Below are 23467 nucleotides of genomic sequence, written 5' to 3' on the forward strand. Positions count from 1 at the left end.
TACCATCAGAAACAAAAACCCCATGGAGGTTGACCTGATTCTTAAAGAGAGAGAACCTGGCTATGAGCAAGTACTCCAGCCCTCGACTCTTCTTAGAAGAGAGAGAGACTCTGAGGTGAGACTCCTGGAGGGTGGTTGCAACTCACTGCTTTAGCTGGCAGAATTTCACTTCCAAAACCCTCCTGGGGAATTGCTGCACTGAAAACAAGTCCAGTTGCTTTCCCCAAAAGTAGCCCATAAAGGGGAAAAAAAAACCAAAACAAAAGAAAAAAACCCCCAAAAACGGGGGAAGGAAAAGAAATACAGAAAAATACCTGCAAACCCCTTACTATAAGGGTGTTTTCAGTTCAAGCACTATAATATTTTACAGTTGCTTTAGCTGTTTAAATCCATCTTGTCACAGTGTCAAACTGCTTTCAGAGTCCCAAACGTTCTGGTAGGGTGTGATGTCTTGACAGGAAACAGCTCTTCCACCGCAAAAAAGCAAACCCCAATGAGTCTGGGAAGAAGCAAGAACAGCACACAACAGACACAGCGCTCCAAGTAAACAGCTGGGCAAGCCAGCACACAAAACTCCCAACCAGTAGTATTCTCTACAACCTCAAAATTCCAGGGCCTTGGCAAGCACAATCAATCACGAACTCCAAAGCAGGGAAGAGCTTCTGTCCCCAGCTAGGGCCGTTCAATAACACCCAGTTGCTTTGTTACACAGCAGCCAGCAGCAGGCACGTACTAGAAAACTCGACTGTATGAAGGCTAAATGCAATTTCTCTCTGAGGCTGTGCTGTCCTCTTCATATTGTGGACAGACAGATCAACCTGTACATTCTCTGCTGCTTTCCTTGGTTTCCTCAGTTTTAGGCTGGAAACACTGAGGAAACGAGTCATAGCAGTAGCACTTCAGAATCAGCAAGTCTTATTTGAAACTTCGTCTTTTACTTCAAACTTCATTCAGTACAACACTGAGCTCTTGAAGCAGTTTGGACCAGACAAAAAACATCTCCTGAGGAATTCACTGTTTCCACCAGATATTGCTGCAAGAGTTTAAAGATAGCAGAGCTGCTAGAAAATGAAACAGGAAACTCTGCTAAAAGGAGCAGGTAGCAGTTTATCTCCCTTAATGCAAACACAAGCCAATTAAAAACGAAACCAAAACAGGAAAGGAGAAGGAATTAAGGGTAAGTTCCTCATATGGAAATTAAAAGGTTGTCATCTTACACCAAAACACAATTACTAGATGTTTTAGTTAATTCTGCAGCAGAACTGGGTAGAAAAAGGATTACCTTTTTTGAGGGGGAAGGAGGTATTGTAAAAGTTATTTTGTGCTAGGAAAAAAGAAATACCCACCCTTCCTTTATCCATGAGAATAAAAGAACCCTGATCCCACAATTGCAAAAGCTCACCTCCCAGCCTGCTACCAGCAAACAGATAAAGAAGCTGACAGAGAACAAGGCAGATTTCTAGCTGGATACTGTCAAATGGTTAGAGACCAGACAGCTCAGAATGCTTTTGTAATGCCAAACCAGCCAGTCACACTGAAACTCATTTTCTGACCAGTTTATCTAAGAACCTTCCCCTTTCAACTGCCACATGTCCTAAGGAGACAAACTAAAGTCCAAAGGGTGCCCAGTGGTTGGAAGGTGCTCATCCCCTTGCCCCACACCTCTGAAACACTGTCCATTCAGTGCTCAGAACTGATGGTAGAGACCTGAGCAGAACACAAAGAAAAACATCTGTCCACAATGGAGCTGGTCAGAAACGCTGAATTCAGTCGTAAAGCTTCCCAATCATTTTGCAGCAAGACCAAATCACTCCTGCTTCAGATGCAGAGGTACCCACCTGCTGCTTCCATGCCACATAGGGTTTACAGCACAACCTTAATAATGATGGTATTAAGGACCTAAAAACCTGTTCCCCTAGACCAGAGCAGCGTTGAAGCCCATATTCTTGGGGACAATAGTGAAAAGAAAGCCTGAAGTAGGCCTTTCTGGGATACCTTCACCATAAGAAAAGCTCTCCCAAAGCCCCTGTTGTTTAGTACTTAGCCAACATCCTAAAAGCACAAGAGTTTATTTTTTTTGCCAACAGTATCACATAAATATAAACATTTATTATTAGAAACCTGAATAACATGAAGATTTCTAGAGAAATCTGTGTTTCCTTTTAAGGAGGCTGCTAAGCTCTTAGACCAAAGGGTAACATCCAACAACACAAGTTCAAAGGCACAGTTAACTGCTGTATTAAAAGAGCCAAGTCTTTGTTAGTGGGATGTATGCTCTATTACATTTTCATTGATTGTTTTCTGGGTTTTTTTTGCAGTATAGGAAAGCCATTTCTATTTACCCTATTAGCCTTTGCTCTATTATTGATCAATGTCTTCTATTTTTATCTTTAACAGAGGTAAACAGCCTTCTCTCTGGGGAAAACCTGTCTTCATGTCTTCAGTAATTACTCCTGTTCAAGCTCCTTACATGGCAAGAACAATTGCAAACTTTCTATAAGCAGGAGCCATCTTCACCATTTCCTCTAGATTTTCCACTCCTCCTCCTCCTCCTCCTCCTCCACCCACTCTTGACAGCTTCAGAGTGTTCCAGGCAGCTTTCATAGAGCTGTCCCTGAAATCACTCTAGTCCCTTTCCACAATTCATCAGAACTCAGTCACGCACACATTCTTCCAAAGCCCTCTTTCCACTACATGCTGCAGCTGCCAAGGCTGAATTTAGCCCTCACAGAGCAATTGAGATTTCGAGACACCACGAGCATCCAAACAAGACCCACAACTCACCTACAGTGCAAGAGAACACAGGCACAGTAACAGCCTCCTCACACACCTACCACACCAGCACATGCACGAGGCGTCTGTCAGTCCATCCAGTCTGAATCAAAAGAAACCCAGCAAACACAAACCTGGTGCCCACCACGTTACTGCAGCCTACTGAGCTCCCAGCCCACCCAGGACCAGACACACCCGTGCAGTGACACCCACCCAATGCCACCAAAGAGCGTGACAGCACTGGGGAACGAGGGGGCTGTGCTGGTGCATGTGAATGCATAGGGAGAGTGGAACAGCTGCAGCAAGGACAGATTGCGGGGAAGGAGGGAGACGAAGGAATTGGGTGGGCTGCACCGGGGGTGGGGGCGAGGCTGTGGGGGTTGCACTGGGAGGCTGTGGGTAGACGCGGGGGTGAGCGCTGTGCGTGTTGGTAAGGAGGCCATGAGGGAGGAATGTGCGCGGAAGGGAATGGCGGGGGCAGCCCTAAGAAGGGGGCGCACACCGGGGGGGAACGGGGCGGAGAGCTGGGTGGCGACGGGAGGAGGAACTGGGGGGAGCGGGAATCGCGACCACACCGGGCCGGCGCGGAGCGCAAGGTGAGTTCGCCTCAACGAGCCGCCCCCGCGCCAGCTCGGCCCCTCCGGCCCGGCCCGGCCCGGCCCGCGCGCCCGCAGCCGCCCCCGCCACGTCTTACCATGCAGCGGGCGGGCGGACACGGCCCAGCCCGGTGGGGCGAGGAGGGGTCGGGTCGGGCCCTGCCCGCTGCCCCGCGGGCGGCGCCGGCACCGGCGCGGGGGCGCGGAGGCCTCAGGAGCCCATGGCGACGCCGGGCCCGGCCCGGCCCTCCCTCCGCGCCTGCGCACGGCACCGCGCGCCCCGCCCACTGCCCGCCAGGGAGGGGGAACAGGGTGACGTCACCGGTCCTCTCTTAAAGGGGCAGTGCTGGCGGGGCGGGTGACGCGGAGTTTTCCCGCAGCGCCGGGCGGAGGGATGCGCTTCCCGGAACGGGCGCGCGGGAGGTTCCAGCGATCCAGCAGCTCTTGTCCCCCGCCGGACCGGGTAAAGACAATACTGACCTCAGGAAGAGGCCTGCCTCAGGCAGATTTCCTCCAAACCCCGAGTGAATGGTACGCAGGGGTGTTGGAAACCAAAGCCGTGCCTCGACTTAAGTCTGAACAGGGCACTTTGAGTCTTAAAGAAAAGAAAAAAGCCAAACAAAGAAAGCAACCAAAAACACCACGCCCTAGAACGTTTAATACAACTGTGTTAGCAAAAGGAGGTGATGATTTTCTCCTCCTGCTGCATTAGAAGTCCACTTGCCCATCTTATAACAGATAGGGAGCTGCTACCACACGTGCCCCAAAATGGCAGCGTGTATTCCCGTTTTGTCCCAGGCCAGAACTCCCACCCAAAACATCCCCACGGTGCTCCTGGGCCCTGCCAGCTCACGGCTCTGCTGCCTCCACCACACGGCAAGGATGGTGGTGCTGTCTCACCCAGGAACATTTCCCCTCTCCCACAGAAATCACAGGATTTACAGCGGAAAACGTCCAGTTTCATTCTGATCCAGCAAAAGCACGCTCAAAATGGAGGCAGGGTAAATGCAGCATTGAGGTAAGTGCAGAATACCTCCATATGCCTGGAACTACCTTCCTCTTCCCCTCCCTCCTACTCTCATCCCTGGAGCTGGAAGACCCCATGCAGCAGGGAAACAAAGGAACAGCTCTTCCTGGCTGGCTGGCAGAGAACAAGCTTGGAAAGAATTTGCAAAGTCACCAAGATCCATCATTTATTCCCAGCAGGTGTTTCTGAAAATAAGTTTCAAGGGTTTCAAAGAGCCTGGAAGAAACAGGCCTCTCATCAGGATAATGCAGGGATGTGTAACTATAGGAGTAGCAATTTAGAAATAAATCAGTATTAAAATTTAGTATTTTACTGCCAGACAGGTCAGACAAGCAAAGGAGGAGAAACCCAAACAAACCACACCACAGCAGACACCAAAGCAGCAGGTGCCACTTCACAGGGATGTCAGTCCGTTTGCATCAGGCACTGTGTTGTCAAGTGATCCGTGCCTCTCTCCTCCAGGACTGAGGTTTGAAGAAAGCAAAAACCACAAAATCCAGGGTCCACTTCTGTCCAAGTCAGCGCACACCCAAAGCCAACGGCATGGAAAGGCCCATCCCTCTCTCTTCCTCACAGCCAGACGCATGGGACGCCAGAGGCTCAGATCCAGGAACCGAGAGATAGATCCTGAATCAGATTTCACATAACTCTCGCCTGTTCCAAGGCTGCAACTGCAGAGATCAGCTCAGGTTTATTTTTAGGCGCTCCAGTCCTGTGCTTTTTTTTTCCAGTAATTCTGATCAAACTTGTTCCTGGAATTCAGAAACAGGTTCAGCCACAAGACCATGTCCTGTGTCTAAGATGCAACTCCCAGCAAAGGTGCCAGGGTCATTAAAGGAAGAAATGACAGATGCTGGCATCACTTTATCATTTTCTACTTTATTACTTCAAATTAACAACCACGATAAAGCTCAAAAAAGTCCAATATTTACACAGGAAAAAAGTACAAAATCCCCCCCAAAGTTCTTCAGGTTTTTTTTTTGTTTTTTTAAATTACAAAGTAATAAAAAGTTTTGCTCTTTAATTAAAAAAAAGAGAGAGACAGTAAGAGGGGTAAATAAATTAGGAAAAAAACAGGGAGGAAAAATAAAGTGTTAAATAGAAAGGGTAAAAACAAACAAAACAAAGACTAACCCCACCCTCCCCGCCCTGCCAACAACCCATCGGCTCCACACTACAGTGACAGTGTGTCTGCTACAGGCCATAGGTCGCAGTGGTGATCATTGTGTTTCAAAGCCCCAAGTGCCACAAAGCAGCTTGAGTATTCCTAAATTATATTTAAAAACAACTAAAGTGGGGGGGGGAAAAGGAGGGGGGAGACGAGTGGGAGAGGGCAGGAGGGGATTGTGCATGTATTGGTGGATCTTACTTGGGGTTGCATGAGGAAAGGAGAGAGCAAGAACCATTGCTCTGAAAGAACTCCAAACTCCAGTTTCTGTGCGCCCCTCTCTTCTCCTCAAGTCCCACACTCTCTCCGGAGGAATTAAAACAAGTTTTAATTAAAAAATAAAAATAGAAAAACACGCACAGCCAGACAAAAAAAAAAAATAAAAAAAAAAAATAAAGACCCCGCTGCAGGGATGAGAAGTATATTTCTCCCTGTATGTCAGCTCCAACAATCCCATCCTCCATGGGACCAGGTGCCTCTCCAAAGAGATCCCTCGGCGTGTGAGGACCACTTGGAACAGGGAAGGCTGGCACTTCTCCCAACAGCCAGAAAAGAAACCGCAGAGAAGCCACCCAAGGAAAGGAAGCCCGAGTCAATGATTAGGCTGTTGCCACAATTCCCCTCACAGCTTAAAATGTGTTTAATGCTTGAGAAAATAAATTCCATTATAATAATAAAAATCAGACTTCTACCATCAAGTGTGGCTGGAATCTGATTCCCTCCTGGCCCACAAGGCTCCTGAAAAGAACAAAACCAAAAAAAAGACCAAAAAAATGCTTCACCCACCCACCACCAACCCCTGCCCTCAGAAAAAAAGGAGAGCAAAGTTTAAATTTATATGGCTAGAAACCATATGATTTGAAAACAATATTATAAAAAAAAAAATTAAAGCAGGAGAAGATATCCAAGAAGAAAAAAAAAAAAAAAATAGAAATCAAAACCAGGAGCAGAGTCAGGAGAGGGAACTGAGGGTAGCCAGTGGGGGCAGCAGTAGGGGCTGAGGGGCAGTGCAGGTGTTCCCACACGGCTCCCACGTCGACAGCTCCTTGGAGGCGCTCACGCCGGGGACAGGTGGCCCTCTGGAAACGGCTCACACCAGCGCGGGGGCACAGCTCGACTCCTCATCGTTGGCAAAAAGAAATTCTGTTGGGTTTTTTTGTTTGTTTGTTTTTTTTGCCTTTTATTTTTTTTTAGGTTTTTGTTTGTTTGTTGGGTTTTTTGTTTTTTAAAAGAAAAATACAGTGAAGACACTAAAAAGAGAATTCAAAAGAGAGAAAAAAGCAAGAGATGTTAGGAGTAAAGGCTTTTCCCAGCACTTCCATTGCCAGTTGGAGTGTAACAAATCAAATCAGCCTTTTCTTCTACACTCCTGCCTCCCCTCAGAGGTACCTCGCCCAGCTACTGCGGTTTTCTCTACAAGAGGCACTCAGTAGCTGTACTAAGTCTTGCACACTTGATTACCTGCTCAGCACCCTCCACCCCAACACTGTCACACTGCCAGAAAAGCATTCATGAGGAACTAATGAAATGGCTCCCCAGCCCAGCACCTTCTCCACCCTTCCTATCCTCCTGGAGAAATGGAAGCTACCTTTACAACTAAGACAATCTGTCCCCTCAAGGTTTTGGCAGTTAATGTTACTCTTTCCTCTGAAACCAAAAAACATCTCAAAGTAAGTTGAAAGGAAAGGAAATATACCAATCCCCCACAACAACATAAAGTCTTAACTTAAGGCTTTTTTTCCCAGCAATTTCCTTGTTAGGGGCTCCCAGGCATGAGTACAGGCTCACCTAAGCAAACACTGGTCCAGTGGCAATTGCTCCTCACTTCCCAAGGTGATCAAATGGCACACTTGTCTACAAAAGAAAAGGAAGAGTTGCTAAGGGCTGGAGAGGAAGAAAAAAGAAAAAAAGGCACCAAAACAGAGCCTGCACATTTCTCTCAGGACACCCTCCCTCTCAAGAGTTTACCATTTTGCTTCTCCAAACCACTGTGGTCTGGAATACAAGATGAAGGCTTACTCCAAGCAAAGCAGAGCTAAAATGGCAGCATGGCCTCCAGAAAATACAAAACAGAAGAGCAAGGGTGTACCACTCCCCATACCACACCAGAAGCTTCCAGCTCATGTCAGCTCCAGCAAATCAGGCAAAAACTGCTCTGGGGCCTGCAGACCTTCTGGGATATCCTGGCCAAGGCCAGGAATACTGCAGCAGGAGCCCACCTGTGATGCTGAAATCCGTGACACTTCTTGCCGCCCTGTGAGGTCAGATGAGGAGACGTTGGCAGGAGCTCCTCGGTGTAACCTCATGCTGACCTTCCGCTCCCTGTCCACTCTTGAGATTGCTCTGGGGGACGTGTTGCCTGTTGGGGCAGAGAAATGTTGAGACAAGAATATTACAATATCAGTTTTGGTTTCCCGCCAACAACAGGGGTGGCACCCTCCCCCAGCTTTCCCACCCCCCCTCACCGGACTGCTGGATTCGGGAGGTGGGGGTGGAGGCCATGGGCTCGGTGACATTGCGAAGACGGTTGGCAGTGGCTCCGGCAGGTGGGCCAGGGGGCAGCGCTCGCGTGGCTGACCCTCGGAGTTGCCCCATCCTCTCCTCTCGCTCGTGCTCTCGCCGCTCCCGATCCATATCCTCAGGGTTCCGGGCTGCTCCCTGAGTAGAGAAACCCCCACACCACACACACAGCTGTCAGGCAGGACAAACAGCAGCAGCCCCGGACAGAAAACACACGGTGCTCCATTACGCCAAGGAAGTGGGGCCCTTCCCCAAAACTCCCCCCACCATCTTGCACTGCACCAAGAAAGGACCTCATTCTATTCCAAAACAAAACACATAAGAAAACACATGAACTACAGCTGTTATTGCAATCCACATCTGTATCCCAGCTCCAAATGTAGCTCTCTCCTGAAAAATTCTCTCTACCTACCTCTAGCTATAGATCTACTGACACACGTGCTCCATCAGACACACTCACTAATAGAACAGTAGCTATATCCCCAGTTAGTTATACACCAAACAACTGCCTCTTTTTCACTCTACCTGGTCCCGTTGCTCAAGCTGTTCACCAGCAGTAAGCACAGAGAGCAGGCAGTTTCCAACCTTCCTCCCCCATGGTTTTTATCTCCATGATACAAACCAACCCTGGTCCAGCCCTTTTGCCAAACACACTCACAAATTTAAGCATGTTCCAGTCAAAGACGTAGTCGTAGGAGAAGCCTTGGCGGTGGAAGAGGTTGCGGAAGAGCTGCCGCAGGTACGAGTAGTCAGGTTTATCATCAAACCTCAGTGAACGGCAGAAGTTGAGGTATGTTGAGAACTCAGCTGGAGAGAGCAGAGAATAGCTGATGGCTGTTGTTGGCCATTCAACCTCCCTGGTCCCACCATGGAGCCGCTGCAGCCTTTCAACAGCAGCTTGCTGGAGCAGGACAGCACAAACACAGAACTGTGTAACACAAACAGCCTGCTGGTGGCAGGGCTTTGGCCACCAAAAGGACTCCATCTTTCTTTTTACCAGAGAAAATGTTATGCATCTCCTTTTGTCGGCTTCTCCAAGCAAGACTAGCAAGTCACAGCACCTGCTGAAGGACAGCAGGAATGCAGGCCTAAAGAGCTGGAGATGAGCTTTGGGAAGTTCAACTCAGAACAGAAGTCCTCCTATCTCAGTAGCCTGTCATAAGCAGTGGCCAGAAGTAGATGAGAGGAGAAAGAGTGAGGCAGGTACGTCTGATACTTCCACTGACATTAGCTCAGCACCTGCTTTCAGCTCCAGGAAAGGATGTAGTTCCTGATCGGGATGTACTTCCTAACTATTTAGTAATCCTCACAGGATCTCTCTTCCACATACTTGTTCCGTCTCTCCTTGAACTCCTGTAAGATTTAAGTATCCACAACATCTTCTGCGAAGGAGTTCCACAAAGTCTACTACTGGCTGTGTGAAGAACCATATCCTTTTGTTTTGAAGCTGGCAGAAACCAGCATTGTTTCTCTTCCAATAAAAAAAACTGGGGCCACGAAATTACCAGCTCCCATCCAAACTTCGGTAGGCATAGCCAAAGAGAAGACTTCTATCATCTTTCTACCCACCTCTTTTTCCAGCAAACTTGTTACTTGGGCAGAAATCAACTCACCTTTGGTCACCCTTTTGGCCCTTTCCTGGGCCTTTTCTCATTTATACCATATCCTTTGTGAAACCATGGGATGGACCAGACCTACGCAGTGCATTCAAGGTGCAAGTGGGCCATGGATTTACACACATTATTTGGGCTTCTTTTCTAGTAATTCCTAACACTCCCTTTCCTCAGCAGCCACTGATCACAAAGATGATGTTTTCACAGAGCCATCGACTGTAATTGCAACAGCTCATTGGTGAGTGGCACTGGTCAGCCAGCACCTACTATTGTGCACATGACATAACGATCAAGACTTCTCTCTGTTCTCACATACATTACTTCATGTTTACCTACAAAGAACTGCATTTGACACTTTACTGCCTTGTTATTCCTGGGATTCCTCATTAACCAGTAAAAATTTAGCATCATCAGTATACCTTCTCAGCTCAACACCCACCCCCCTTTAAAATGCTCACAAAGTCCTAAAGATCCCCCCCACTCAGCACTCTCATGCCCTTACTAATTTAATTTTGACTGTCCACAAAAACACATTTCCCACTTCTGAACCCAAACTGTACCACGACCTCTCTGTTATCCTTCTCATCACCAGTGTCAGCAGCAGCACATCTTTGTCTGAGGTACTGGGCACTGCCCTTTAGGACTCAGGATTCCGGGGAGTTTCAGCAGGTGAACAAGCCAAGCAGCAGACAAGACAGCCATCAAGTTGAGAGCACTTACAAGGGTACCCTTTGCAGAGCACCTCGATGGGCGTTGACATCTTTTTCTCGCTGATCCTCTCATACTTTTGGCGCTTGGTGGCAGCCTTGAGGCCCTGCCAGGGCAGCGAGCCCAGGTTGAAATACATGAGCACATAACCCAGGCTCTCCAGGTCATCACGGCGACTTTGTTCTGTGAGAAGTTACAAAGGGGCAAGGAGTGAGCAGCGACCAAAACTGCTTTGGCAATCACATAGCTTTGGAGGTGAAAACTGAACAGAACAACCGCCCCTCTCTCTTTTCTGGTAGATTTCTATAGATAGTCAAACTTGTAGAAGACATTCCAGAGCAAATTCCTGTGATGATGATCATACTACAAGAGTTGAGGTGATCCTCTCCACATACTGCCCAACCCACTTCATAACTAATGACTCTGACTACCTCCTCACTTGGACAAGCCTTAATTCACACAAGAATTTCACATCTCAAGAACTGCTGCAGCAACCCTGCCTACTTTGCTCTTCCCAGTCCCAGAGGAAGGGCACCTACACTTCCCCACCCAGAATGATTCTTCAGTCCAGGGATTAGTCATGACAGAGGTAGTCACAGATAGACAAAGCTAACAGTAAGTCCAACACAGCCCTGTCAAACACATCTTCTAATTAATCTGCTGATAGTCTTTAAGCAGAGCAGGACAAGGAACTAGGGACCCCTTCTAGTAGTAAACAACTTTGTTGATAGTTCGTTGGTAGTAGAAGCCTAACATGTAATGTGCAAAGATGTCTTTCCAGCTTGGTGACATTTTTTCAAGCTGTGGCAGAAAGGAGCATACTTTGAAGAAAAGATTCACCTCCAAATGGGGAATGACTGTGTAACTAGCATCACTACCAAATCTACTCCGACCAAAGGTTGCCCTTGCCTCCCATTGGAAGGACCCATCTTTAGATGCTTACTTATGAAACAAAAGAAATTGGCTCACAAAAAATACCCCCAACATTTCACACTGACCTTGTGCTCTGGAATAGCCAAGCCATTTTAAGTTTCAAGCTAGCTCGAGAATGACTTGATGCAGAATCTCAACAACTGCAAATATTACCTGGTTAACTCCTCCAACATTGCTTGCAAATTCATCTATAAATCTTGCCAAGATTGTCTTGCTCTTGTTTCCCTCCCAAATAAAATAAACACTTTGGAGAAAGTATTTTACATCTTCAGAACAACAACTGACACAGATAACAGGCAGGCAAAATATGGCTTAAAGGAGAGCACAGGGATGGAGGAAAGACTAAAGATCTTAATTTATCATATTAACTTACTACAGCACATTTTGCTGGATTCAGTGCCACATCCTGGAAGATGCTACAAATTATGTACTAGTCTGTGGGCTGTATCAGATGCATGCTACCACCTGCCCCATTCCAAGCCCAGTAGATCACTACAGCTGTCCCTTTTTCTGTTAACTGAGCTGAATCTTGACAGAAGAGTACCTGTAGCATGTCACAGATACACATGTAACAACACAAGCTGTGGGGCACAAGGCTCCTTCTTCCTCATGAATCTCTCTCATAACCTCCTAGTTATTTTGAGAACTGAGGGCTTGCCAAGTTAGAACTGTTGAGTAGGGAAAAAAAAGTACTGTGGTTGCAGAAGAAAAGGAGGGTCTCATCATCTGATAGGAGAGATCATTTGGGTTAAAGCACATGAAACTCTATCAAAATGCCAAGTTCCAAGATGGCAGAGGAGAGAGCAGCCCTGCACATTCCTAAAGTGTCTCACTTTGAGCATGTAGAAATCCCAGCATTTTTTGACCTCACTAACTTACTATCTCAAGTTGCCCACTTTAAAGGGGCTAATACTTCCTAATCTTATCAGGCTACTGCCAAAGATAATTACATGGCTGTCTGGGAGATACTTAGATGCTATGACAGGAGCAGAGAAAAGAAACCCAGTTTTGCATTTAGCCTAAGGTTGGGATACGTGTACTCTCAGAGGGCTGCGATTACTCACCATGCATATCAAATAAACAAAACTAAACAATATTGGCTAATGACCTACATCCCTAGACAGGAGGCATGTGGAAATGGAGTCAGAACACACACCCAGGGCTTGAAAGCACAGGAGACAAGGATAACCTCAGTCCTGTAGTCTTGCCAGCCCTTGACTGATCCACACTGTAGCTTTAACACCTCTAGCTGAGGCTTCTTGACTAGAGAGCATGGTGGTTCCCATCAGAGGAGTAGGGAAAGGCAGGGGAAGAACCAGAGAAACCTACTGAACAAGCAAATCAGCCTTTCAGGAATAAATCAGGATGCTGCCTCCAAAATCCTGCTTGGACTCCAAACTGCTTAGGGCAGGCTGAATAACACACCTCCACTTGTGTGAAGCAGGGCACTTTTGAGCACAGCCACCAATCCCATCCAGAACAGGATACATTCTGCAAACATATGCCTGGGCACGGTCCTAGCACTTTAGGGAAGGCCAAAATTAGAGACTTGAGATTAGGGAGCCTGAAGTCAGTGGGGAATTCTACAAGCCTTCACTGAAGGCAATAAGAGGGGTTAAAAACCAAATTGGGAAGCTAACTAGTACCCATTACGTGCATGCAAATACAACTGTGTCTTAACACAGCAATACGATCAAGGAAAAACAACTGCAAGCGCAACACCTAATTATTAAAATGCCAAATGATAAGTGTTTGACTGCACTGCACTCTCCATGTTCAGCACCTCACATACATGTGGTCATTGTAGCCCACTTAAACAGCTTCAGCCAGACTCAAACCTGTGATGAGTCTGAGCTACCAACAGGGTGGGTCACAGTTTGTGCAGCTGTCTCAAAACATTGTAGCAGTCTGCCTATTACCTGTAACCCTATGTACAAGACACTGAATTAAACCCTGAAGGAGGGTAAACCACAACAATTCCTACATCCCCTTTCTTTGTTTCATCTTCAGTTACTATTACACATCTCCGATATTTAATTACTTTTTTTGCAAGGCCTCATATACCAACATCCTCAGGACACCAGATAACATTAAACAATGAAGAGTTCTAAATAAAACTTTACCTCTACACATCAAGGAAACATTATTTAGTGTTACTACCTTCCACTTTTAGAAACCTGACGATCAGTGACTAACTCTCATAGCATCCCTGGGCTGCAAGAAAAAAAAATAAATCTCACTTTGGAGTTTGAAAAGAGAAAGAAAAATACAAGTGATGTGAATGCATCCGCTGAGCAAGTCAGTCCAGAAGCAGGATTATAGTCGTGACCTGTGATATCACACCACACTTCCTCTCTCCATTTTATCTCAGCTCTCCTACAATGAGGGGTTTTTTTTGAAAGCAAATTTTATGAAAAATGTCTTCTTCATAAGACACTCATCGTTTCCACCCCTCCTTCCAAATAAGTCCTTCCAATAGAGAAAACACAAGGTTGCCTTCCCACACAACCCAGTATGACCTCTCAAACCCAACCCACTCTGCAAGCAATCTCCTGCCAGTTCCCTCCCACCCCCAGCGAGGTTCCCAGCCAGCCCACATCTTCACTCCCTTCCCAAAGCAGGGTCCTCAGAAGCCAAGTCAGGGCTGAGTAGCACGACAGGACGAGACATGCTTCGGCAAAGAGCAAAGACTGAGGACTCGTTGCCTCAGACACAAAGTTCATGACAAAACGTGTTTCTTTGTAGCCTAAACTATCTCCTGGTCCTCCTATCCAAAGAGTGTTTTCTTCCACTCTGATCCTACCAAAGTTATGCTGCTCCCATGCAGAACTCCCTGGAAATCGGCTGTCTTCCCTGGAGCCAGCCCAGCTGCAGGCAGGCTTAACCAAGCAATGTTTTCCTGATTACATACTCAGATCTGATCTTGCACATGCTGGACTAGAGTTCCCCTTTCTCTCCCCACTGCATGGCAACAGCCTTTAAAAACACACAAGAATTTGGAATGGGTGACAGAGGGCAGGATGAGCAGGAGGACTTATGATCTGCACAGCCTACATCGATATCATCTAGGACATTCATTTGGAAAGGCACTGTCCCCCCCACCCCCTCTGTCACCCAGACAGAGACCATCAGGCTTCTTCCGAGACTGTCTCCTGGGCACCCCGGGCATCTATTTCAGACATTACAGGCTACAGTGGGTGCAAGGGACTCTCATCCCTAGAGCATGTGAAAATTGACTGGAATGCATGAACCAAAGCCTGCACAGTCCAATGACTCCCCCAATGGCAAGTCTCCAGCTGTGGAACCCTCCCCAATTTCGCCTCCTACTTTTTTCCCCGGTCACTGGGAAAAGAATGTGTTTCCTCCAGACATTGGAATGCCCAACCCTTAGCTTGCAAATTCAAATAAAGGCATTTATTCATTTGCTATTCCTGTCACACAAATACCCTGGCACCTGGTTCCTTCCCTCTCCCTAGACCACATTAAGGTAACATTACGACAGAGAATTTAGTCTCTGAAAAGTCAAAAAATTCAGAGTGATGGTTCCCATAGCAATGCTGCTAACTCACAAACATCTCTGTCATATACCCTGTGGCAAGGTCTTGAGAAACAGGAACTCCAGATGAAACCCAAACACCCCCACCCCCTTTCCTCCAGGCAAGTCATGTAACCTTTATGCCATTCAGGGCAACTATCTGCAACGTGGAGATAATACACCCGAGACCTGTTGCGCAGAGTAACTCACACCCAGACTTTCCCGAAGCAAAGGGCATGGAGAGAGCGGCGGCTGCACTCAGACTGATGGCATATGCAATTTGCCCTTGGATTACTGTTTAGACATTGTTTGTTCATCCTGACATACAAGCCAAGCACCAGTAGTAAAGGGCTAAGTTGGGGTGGAATGAATAATGAAGTCGTTCAAAAGCCACAACCAGACATTTAGCCTCTCGTGATCAGTTCAGGCAGAGCAGGCACACACAAAAGAATCAACAGACATAGCAGTGAGAATTATTTTGTGCATGTCTCCTTGTGGCAGTTACCATGGCTGTGGAAATCTTGACTGAGAATTCAATGGAGAGTCAGTTATATATATGCAGGTCAAGCCAAAATACAGAAGGCCAACTCAGAAATTTCTATGAGAACTATTTTTATAACATGGAAGAGGTCAGGAGATTACAGCCCACTCTCAACACACAACACTCCCCATTTTGATACAAATAAAGCATTCTCCATCTAAAGTTATATAGTATTAAGCAAGGAAGACAGTGGGAAAACCTGATTTATTTTCTGCAGGCCAAGTACTGACTTCTGATATCTGAGGAATATCTGCAAGAGGGGAGAACGCAGGAAGAATGAGGATGTGAAATCCTGTGAAAGCTGTTAATTTACAAGGTTTGAGTGCCTCGCTCTGATTTTCAAATTCCAAGGTTAGGTTATACACTTCAGAACAAGGGCCTCACAGAGATACAAACAATCTGTAAGCACAGCAGATACTTCCCTGGGTCCAACAGGCAAGACAGCATCCGTGTTTCTGCTCCTTAAAGTTGTCAGTCAATAGCAGAACCAAGTCAAGCCTGTTCCAAATGGACCCTATGCTAACTAAGGAAGGCTCACACTGTGAACAAAGTTTAGCTAAAATTTAGCAGAGAAAGGAGGTCAAATGCTGGAGAGAAGTTTTTGGACAGAGAACAGAAAACTACAAGAGGTTTTTAACTATGTTCCTCACAACCACCAGGGGCTGACTCCCAGGACAAAGAGTTTGGATGACTTCAGGAAGTTTAAGTGCTATGGGTACTAACCTGTACAAGGTTTTTACAAAATCTGGGATGGTCATCACCAGTGTAAGACTCATCTGAACACTGAGCACTCTTTTCCAGCCTAGTTTAATCCCTTCAGTACTAACCATACACATTAAGGACAGAACCCTAATTCCCTGAAGTTGCCTCATTGGGTATGTGCTGTTCACAGACACATTTCTGTTTTGAAGGCCTGTGACAGCCAATCCTCAATCATGAAACAGGGGTATCCAGGTAGCTGGAAGCCTCCTCTTATTCCAGCTTCTTGTACATACCCAGCACATCCTCATCCTCAGTGGTGGGTAACACCCTACTGCAGTGGGCCTCTATCTCCCAGCTCTGACAGCTACAGAACAATCACTAACAAAGGCACTCAGGAGTAAAAAAGATAGGTTTCAACTGCACATATTCCTAAAGGCTCAGTGCCTGTGAATGTCTCCTTTACACATCTGATCAGACTGCAGAAATTGTGCAAAGGCAGATTTAGCAGGAGCAGAGTCAGGAAGGTCACAGCCATGATGCTCAATAGGGCCTCCTGCACTAAGCAGTGCACAAACACAGATCAGGAGACAATTTCTGTCTTCAGGAGCTCAGAGTGCCACCACAGCAGAAGTAACACAGTCAGTAGCATTTATTTGCCCACCATCTCAAGGCAGGTCAGCAGCAGAGTCAGGCAAAGACCCCAACTCCCTCCTTCTGGGGACATACAACCTCCCCTGGAAAGCCCCACCAAGAGGCAACAGCAAGCAGGCTCACCAATTCCCAGGTGGGTGTTGATAGAGGCGTAACGGGCTGTGCCAGTCAGATTCTTGTTTTCCCGATAAGGGATGTGCTGGTGGGTCCGGGCGTCTCGGTACTTCTTGGCCAAACCAAAATCAATGATATATACTAGGTTGCCCTTTTTGCCAAGGCCCATAAGGAAGTTGTCTGGCTTGACATCCCGATGGATGAAGTTCTTGGAATGAATATACTCAATACGGCTAATCTGGAGGAGGGATAGATAAATAAATAAATAAATAGTGAGAGAGGCAAGAAACAAACTTATTTTAAATGCATCTGTTAAAAAACAGTACCCTGTCCAAGACACTGGCCTGTCAGAGCAAGAAAAAGACACTTTGCATTGAATATCAGCAATGACAGCTAAGGAAAAGACACGCTCTGGATGCTGCAGGATCTGGAGATGGAATTTAACCCTCCACACCAGCCCAGTCCTCACTCTGGGAAGGTCACCACTAACATCACAAGGAAGGATGGGAAGCAAGTCTATAGGGAATAAAACTTTGAGCTTCAGCATTGACAGCTGTCAACTTTGAAACTTAGCTGGGCTAGGAAAGGAATGGATCTGTCCAGAAGAGCTAAGGACATGAGCAGTGGAATTAAGATCAGTGCCAATAATTTATCATGCAGGCAAAAGTATCTATATGTGCAACACTAACATGAGGCAAGCAGCAGGCAAAGGAAGGAGGGATGGAGATAAGGAAATGCCATGAGTGTCTAGGTTCCAGGCCCCCAACTTCATCAAGAAATAGAAAGCTGGCAGCCACTTGTGCTAAATGAAGAAAGCCTGGGATACAGCAGCTCTCAAGCAGAGGGGATGGGAGGGGAGTGTGTGTGGGGAGGAAAAGGCATGGAAAAGGAGAGTAGGCACAAATGCTTCCAGAGGAAACTTACCATCTGGTCTGCCAGCAGAAGAACTGTCTTGAGACTAAATTTGCGGGAACAGAAGTTGAAGAGATCTTCCAGGCTGGGCCCCAAGAGTTCCATCACCATCACATTGTAGTCTCCCTCTGCTCCACACCACTTAATGGAGGGGATACCCACTGGAGAAAGAAAAGGATTAAGCCCAGGGAACAGAGAGAATAGATGTTGAATCCCCTGCTGAGAAGATCATGTGTAACACCAAATAATTTCTTTTCTAAAGCCCTCCAGAATAATTTCCTTCTCCAACCACTCCCCCGGCCCCATCCTTTCCTCCCCATCTCACCTCCTCCCTGCATCATCTTGTAGAACTTGCTTTCAATGTGGAGCTGAGGATGCTTGGTTTTGACACATTCCAGTTTGATGGCCACCTCTTCACCAGTTGCAATATTGGCTCCTGCACAGGAATGAGAGTGAAATGAAGATTGCACAAGCTTCTACTGAAGTTAAACACTTTTAACAAGGCCTGTACAGATGCCAAAACCTTAAGATTTGCCCTGAAATTTTTTCTGTATGACAGAAATAAGATTCAGCCACTTCATACCATTTCCAGCAATGCCAGTTGTAAATGCAAGCCCAGAGAGAGGCACATGAATAGGAAACCAGGTCTGATACTGAAGTCAGTCTAGAACAACAATCCTACTTGTGAACTGCCTTGTTATCTCAAAAGGTGCCAGACTTTGGAAGGTCAATCTGCACATATCAACAGTACCTAAACTGAGTGGAAGTTGTAGCTTCCTCTGTTCATAAACCTGGCCCCTGAACCCAAGCAGCACCTAAGGCAGTGATATGGAGTATTTCTTCCACAGCAAAATTACTGGTTACCTCAGTTACATCATTTCAATGCAGCCAATTAGTTCAGGATGAGACATTACTAACATGCCAGCTCTCTCTGCTTTCTCCACAGCACTGACCTGCTCAATATAGAAAATTTCTAAATCCCCAGCTTCTCTCTCTCCTGAGGGTTTTAATAATACCTTTATCTTTTGCCAACACAGAAACATTTGCTATTATCACAAATTAGAAGCATGAAGAAATAAGCAGAATCTGGTCCTGAATTAAGCTGCCTGGACACCTTTGTTGAAGGCATTGCTAGACACTTTGCAATGACACTAAACCACCACCCCACACGCTTCTCTCTGAAAACAACTGAGCTGCCAGCTGCAAAAGCCAGCACTCTGGTCCCAAAGTGCACTGTCAAAGAAGGAACAGGCTGCTCTTTTTCTTGTACTAGCTGAAGGGAGTCCAGATGTTTCACATCATCCTAAAATGGAAAGGAGTATCTGTACATGGGTCACGGGAATGACACTCAAGACTTGCTTCTCTCCTCCCCCACCAGGCCTGCTTCACACACTCTGACAAGCCCTTCCTCTTATCTGGAACTATTAGAAATTGCACTTAAACACAAATCGGAGAGCAGCCCTGATTGCGAGCAGCTTATGAGCACCGTTGTAAAACAAATGACTCCAGAACATGCTTGCCAAGCATCAGCTGGACTCAAAGGTGATGTTTTGCAGATACCCCATAGCTAGTTTTGGTAGGTCTGGCTAATTTGTGCCTCCTGAACTCCATGATAAGACTTTAAGAGTTCACAAGGACAAGCTGCAGATAAATCTCTTCACTTATCCTCTTTCACACACCACCTCCAGAGCCAGGAATCAAAGAAAAGAAGGCAATGTTCACACAACTGGATTGCTTCTCCCCATGGATCCTAAAGAGATCCATCTCCAGTTGAAGAGTTCTGGCTTGTACACAAAGTTAGCCAAGAGCTGCCTGCTAGCAAAAACACACAATCTAGATGCTGCAGTGCCGGTTTGAGACAGACAAGCTGCTAGGAATTTGTAAGAGAGCAACAAAAATGATCAGGGCCTAGAGGGATTGATTTACTAAGGAAGATTAAAAGAGCTAAATATGTAACATAGACAAGAGATACAACTAAGAAGGGTGGGGAGGAAGAATGGGACATGACAACAGTCTACAAATATTTGAAGGCTGTAAACACTAAGGAGGGAGAGGAATTATTTAGGGTGCTCTAAGGGAGGGGAAAGAGGAGCAATGGGATTAATTTAATACAGATTTTAACACAGGATCCAGGAGAAGAGAAAGGGAAAAAACCAGAATTAGAGGTAGAAACATTTGCGCAATGACTACTTTTCAAAAGATGCTGGCATTTTCCACTTAAAAACTGGTGTTCAGAAAAACAAGTCTGTACATCCCTTCACTCCACCACAGGACCCTTCTTAAAAGCACCAAGCAGTGCAAGGAGGAAAAGAGCAAGAAAAGGGACTAGTATCTGTCCACATTTTAAATTAGTGTTCAACCACTGGCCCTCATTCAGCATGGAAACACCCAGGACATACAAAAAACATAAGAGCACTTCCTTCCCTTGTCTCTTTGAGCACTTCCTTCCCTTGTCTCTTTCCTCTGCCTTTGTGAAGACTTTCCTCCAAATCTCTGAAGCAGCTCCCCTGTCTGTTCCCCAGAGAGAATTCTCCCTTCTCCCAGTACATTTTCTGACACACAAGCAATGATGAGTCTCTCTGACTTTTTGCAGCATTAGCATTTCGAACGAACCCAATTCCCAGAACATGAGCGGTGGAAACATGAATGAGTTCTCCACATTACCCCTGGTGTTCAGAAACATAAAGATGTATCCACCTACTAGGCTGTCTGGAGGTAAGGAGTGTTATCTGTGAGCACAAAAAGCTGGAAAACGGAAAGCAGGGATAGGCATAAAGAAGACTCCAATTCTTCCAAATGTGATTATGAGACTCAAACGCTAAGATGGCCTTCAGCCCCACACTCTCCGTAGCCCAAACACAAATGTTACTTAGAAAAAGAGGAAACAACCCTGCAGCCTAGAAGAGCACAAGTAGACTCAGAGGATGGCTTGGGTTGGAAGGGACCTTAAAGGTCCCCTAGTTTCCATACCTCCACCATGGGCAGGGACACCTTTCACTAGACAAAGTTGCTCAGAGCCTCATCCAACCTGGCTTTGGACACTTCTAGGGATGGGGTATCCACAACTTCTCTGGGATACCTTTTCCAGTCTCTCACCACCCTCGTAGCAAAGAATTTCTTCTTAATATCTAATCTAAACCCTTTTCAGTTTAAATTCATTCCCCTTGTCCTATAACTATGTGCCCTTGCAAAAAGTCTCTCCCAGTCTTTCTTGTAGGCTTCCTTCAGGGAGGGAAGGCTGGAACTAGGTCACCCCAAAGTCTTCTCTTCTCCAAGGCTGAACAATCTCAATTCTCTCAGCCTTTCCTCATAATAGAGGTGCTTCATCCCTCTAATCATCATTGTGGTCCTTCTCTGGACCAATCTGGCCTATTCTTTGCTGAGAGGGTCACTGTCTGAACTCTTCAGGCTTCTTCCCTCTCCAAACCTCACCACATCCTACAAGTTGCTCCCTGTACTATTTCTTGGCTAGAGATCCACCCAGATTGAGACCACCACTAGCAAGGAGGGAATTTAAGGGCAGGAGTCTTTCTGATCCTTTGTTCCATGCTTTGACCACCATCTTTTTTAAAGCTACAAGTACAAAAGCAACAGTTCTGTGCTCTCTTCACAGGCTGGAAAGCACCATGTTTCAGACAAATACAGCAGAGTCTGCTAGCTTCAGCCACTCGAGAGACTGAATGTAGGATGGGGGATAATTCCTAACATCCTCCCCCAGTCTCGCTCCGCTGTGGGGGCTGCACAAATTCAACTCATTCATCACAAGCTCTTTGAAACAGGGCCCCGGGGACAGAGGATGTCACCGGCTGAACAGGATCTTTTCAGAGTGAAATCCTACTGCATGTCTGATACAATAAACACCGCCCTCCCTGAGCATCGGGGGCAATGGGCAGAGGCCCCGCACTCCCCACCGCCTGTGCCCCTCTGCACAGCCTGCCGAGGGAAGAATGGAGTGCTGGGAACAGATGGATGAAGGCAGATAGGGCGAGAGAGAGTTAACAAGCCAGGAAACAAAGGGAAGGCACTCCCCTCCCAGCAAGGGAGGAGCCTGCCACCAGGAACTGTCCCCAGCCAGCTCAGGTCCCAGCATGCTTTGTCTGCCCAGCTCCTCTCCACCACCAGTGTGCATCCCGGCCAAACGATTCCTACACGTCCAGCAACCCTCCCCTGCCTCTTGGCCAGAACCTCTGACAAAGCACCTCCTCTTCCAGTGGCCCAAAGGTCTCGGCAATTCCTCTGTAAACTGGGTTTTGCCCTTCTGAATGAGCATTTTTAGAGGTAAATGAGCTAGCCAAGGCCCATAGGCAGCCTGATCTCATTTCCCACCTCTCAAACCAACATGGGGAGAATATTTCACCTAGCACACCTATCCCTAAAAGTAGGGCACAGAAGGAATGTGCTTTAAGACCCAGCTAAGGATTAACACAGTCCATCCTTTGTGTCTACTCATGTAGAAACCCAAGTTTTCTTCTGACAGACAAAAAAACCTAAAACAAACCCCAAAGAGGACAGCAATGACACTAAACCACCACCCCATACTGCTTATGGAGCAGGTGAAGGTAATAACACTCTGAAAGAGAGAAGCTGAGGATAAACCATACAGTCCCTGCTAATCCTCAGAGACAGACAAGCCCTGCTCTGTGTCCAAACCATTATTAAAGGAGAGAACTGTGAGGTGAACCTGGTGCAGGAGAGGAGTCCTCGTGAATGAGTCCTTCTGTCTGCAGAGCAGGCCGTGAGAGCACAGCATGAGCACAAGCGTCCTCCAGACGCACCACCACAGACTACATGCCCAATCCCTCCAGGCTGGGGAGTCACCCAGGCTCCACAAAGTCTCGCTATCGCTGCTTCAAAACATGCTGGCTTGCACCTCAAGGAACATCACAAGGGCTTTGATACTGCATTCAAGTAACTTGGTTGAATCCTGCTGTGCTCACCACACCGGGTCACTGGGCTTCCTCTGTTTGGTGACAGGCAAGGCAGGCACAACCCCCTCACCAGGGGCTATTTTCCATACCTGCTTTGCACAGGTGGATGACCTGTTACACGGTACAGAGCGATACAGGATCAGGCCTTTCCGTTTTTTCCTCTCCTCACACGTACCCCAGAGGCTTCGCAAGATCCTGACAATTTTTACTGTCCTAGAGAGGATCTGGAACACTTCAATCCCTAGCATAGGTGGAAAATGCTGTGTCTGAGCTATCACCCCTGAATCCTAGCACTTGGGAATTAAAAGCACCCAAGACACTGACTGGTTGGAGGGTCACAGAGGAGCAGCATACAGGAACGGGCTGCAGTAAAGGCAGCACACAGAGGAACTGGGATCCCAGGTCCATTATCTATCATTTTTGTTCATGTTCTGGATAAAGGTGGCAAAAAAGCCTGTTACCGATGATTCCCACAGGACACTTAATCAAGAGGGGCTGCCAACACCAATCAAGAGAGAATAATAAAGCAAGAGAGAACTGGAGATAAAACCCAGAGGTTGAAAACAGACAGCGATTTACAATCACAGGAAAAAGTAATCTGAACTAGAGGTATTCAATGAAAGGGATTTGGGGAGGTATGGGAAGATGTTGGAGATCCTAAAAGATCTCTCCTACAATACAGCTGACAGTGCATTAAGGCCAATTCTGCAACCTGATAGTGTTGGTGATGGGGAAAGCCAAGGAGAC

The 23467-nt window shown here is 46.8% G+C and overlaps 2 protein-coding genes and 1 long non-coding RNA gene across 10 annotated transcripts in view; 1 reads left to right on the forward strand and 2 right to left on the reverse strand.

The window, feature by feature from the left end:
• The window catches only part of TMEM184B (transmembrane protein 184B), a 30595-nt gene extending 26972 nt beyond the window's left edge, over positions 1-3623 (reverse strand). The window contains exon 1 of one of the 6 annotated variants that reach the window (XM_086887453.1): positions 3467-3623. In XM_086887453.1, the coding sequence (XP_086743579.1) occupies positions 3467-3469 (3 nt within the window). In that variant the 5' untranslated portion in view covers positions 3470-3623. Of the gene's footprint in view, positions 1-2985; positions 3346-3466 lie in introns of those variants that run through there. The other 5 variants (XM_086887451.1, XM_086887455.1, XM_086887450.1 and 2 more) reach the window with 5 other exon arrangements.
• A 99-nt stretch (positions 3624-3722) lies between these two features.
• On the forward strand, positions 3723-4800 carry LOC147653534 (uncharacterized). The gene is made up of 3 exons (XR_015286407.1): positions 3723-3831; positions 4295-4386; positions 4715-4800. It is a non-coding gene; the product is annotated as an uncharacterized LOC147653534 (long non-coding RNA).
• Positions 4536-23467, reverse strand: part of CSNK1E (casein kinase 1 epsilon) — a 30200-nt gene continuing 11268 nt past the window's right edge. For 2 of the 3 annotated variants that reach the window (XM_023935345.2, XM_086887462.1), the window contains exons 3-11: positions 18118-18228; positions 17805-17953; positions 16890-17118; positions 10417-10587; positions 8742-8890; positions 8029-8221; positions 7783-7922; positions 7352-7417; positions 5255-6813 (exon numbers count right to left, since the gene is read on the reverse strand). In XM_023935345.2, coding sequence (XP_023791113.1) covers positions 7385-7417; positions 7783-7922; positions 8029-8221; positions 8742-8890; positions 10417-10587; positions 16890-17118; positions 17805-17953; positions 18118-18228 — 1175 coding nt within the window. In that variant the 3' untranslated portion in view covers positions 5255-6813; positions 7352-7384. Of the gene's footprint in view, positions 5148-5254; positions 6814-7351; positions 7418-7782; positions 7923-8028; positions 8222-8741; positions 8891-10416; positions 10588-16889; positions 17119-17804; positions 17954-18117; positions 18229-23467 lie in introns of those variants that run through there. The other variant, XM_086887465.1, reaches the window with a different exon arrangement.

The sequence above is a fragment of the Cyanistes caeruleus genome, chromosome 4 (assembly GCF_971803275.1).
Source record: "Cyanistes caeruleus chromosome 4, bCyaCae1.hap1.1, whole genome shotgun sequence".
Classification (NCBI taxonomy): domain Eukaryota; kingdom Metazoa; phylum Chordata; class Aves; order Passeriformes; family Paridae; genus Cyanistes; species Cyanistes caeruleus.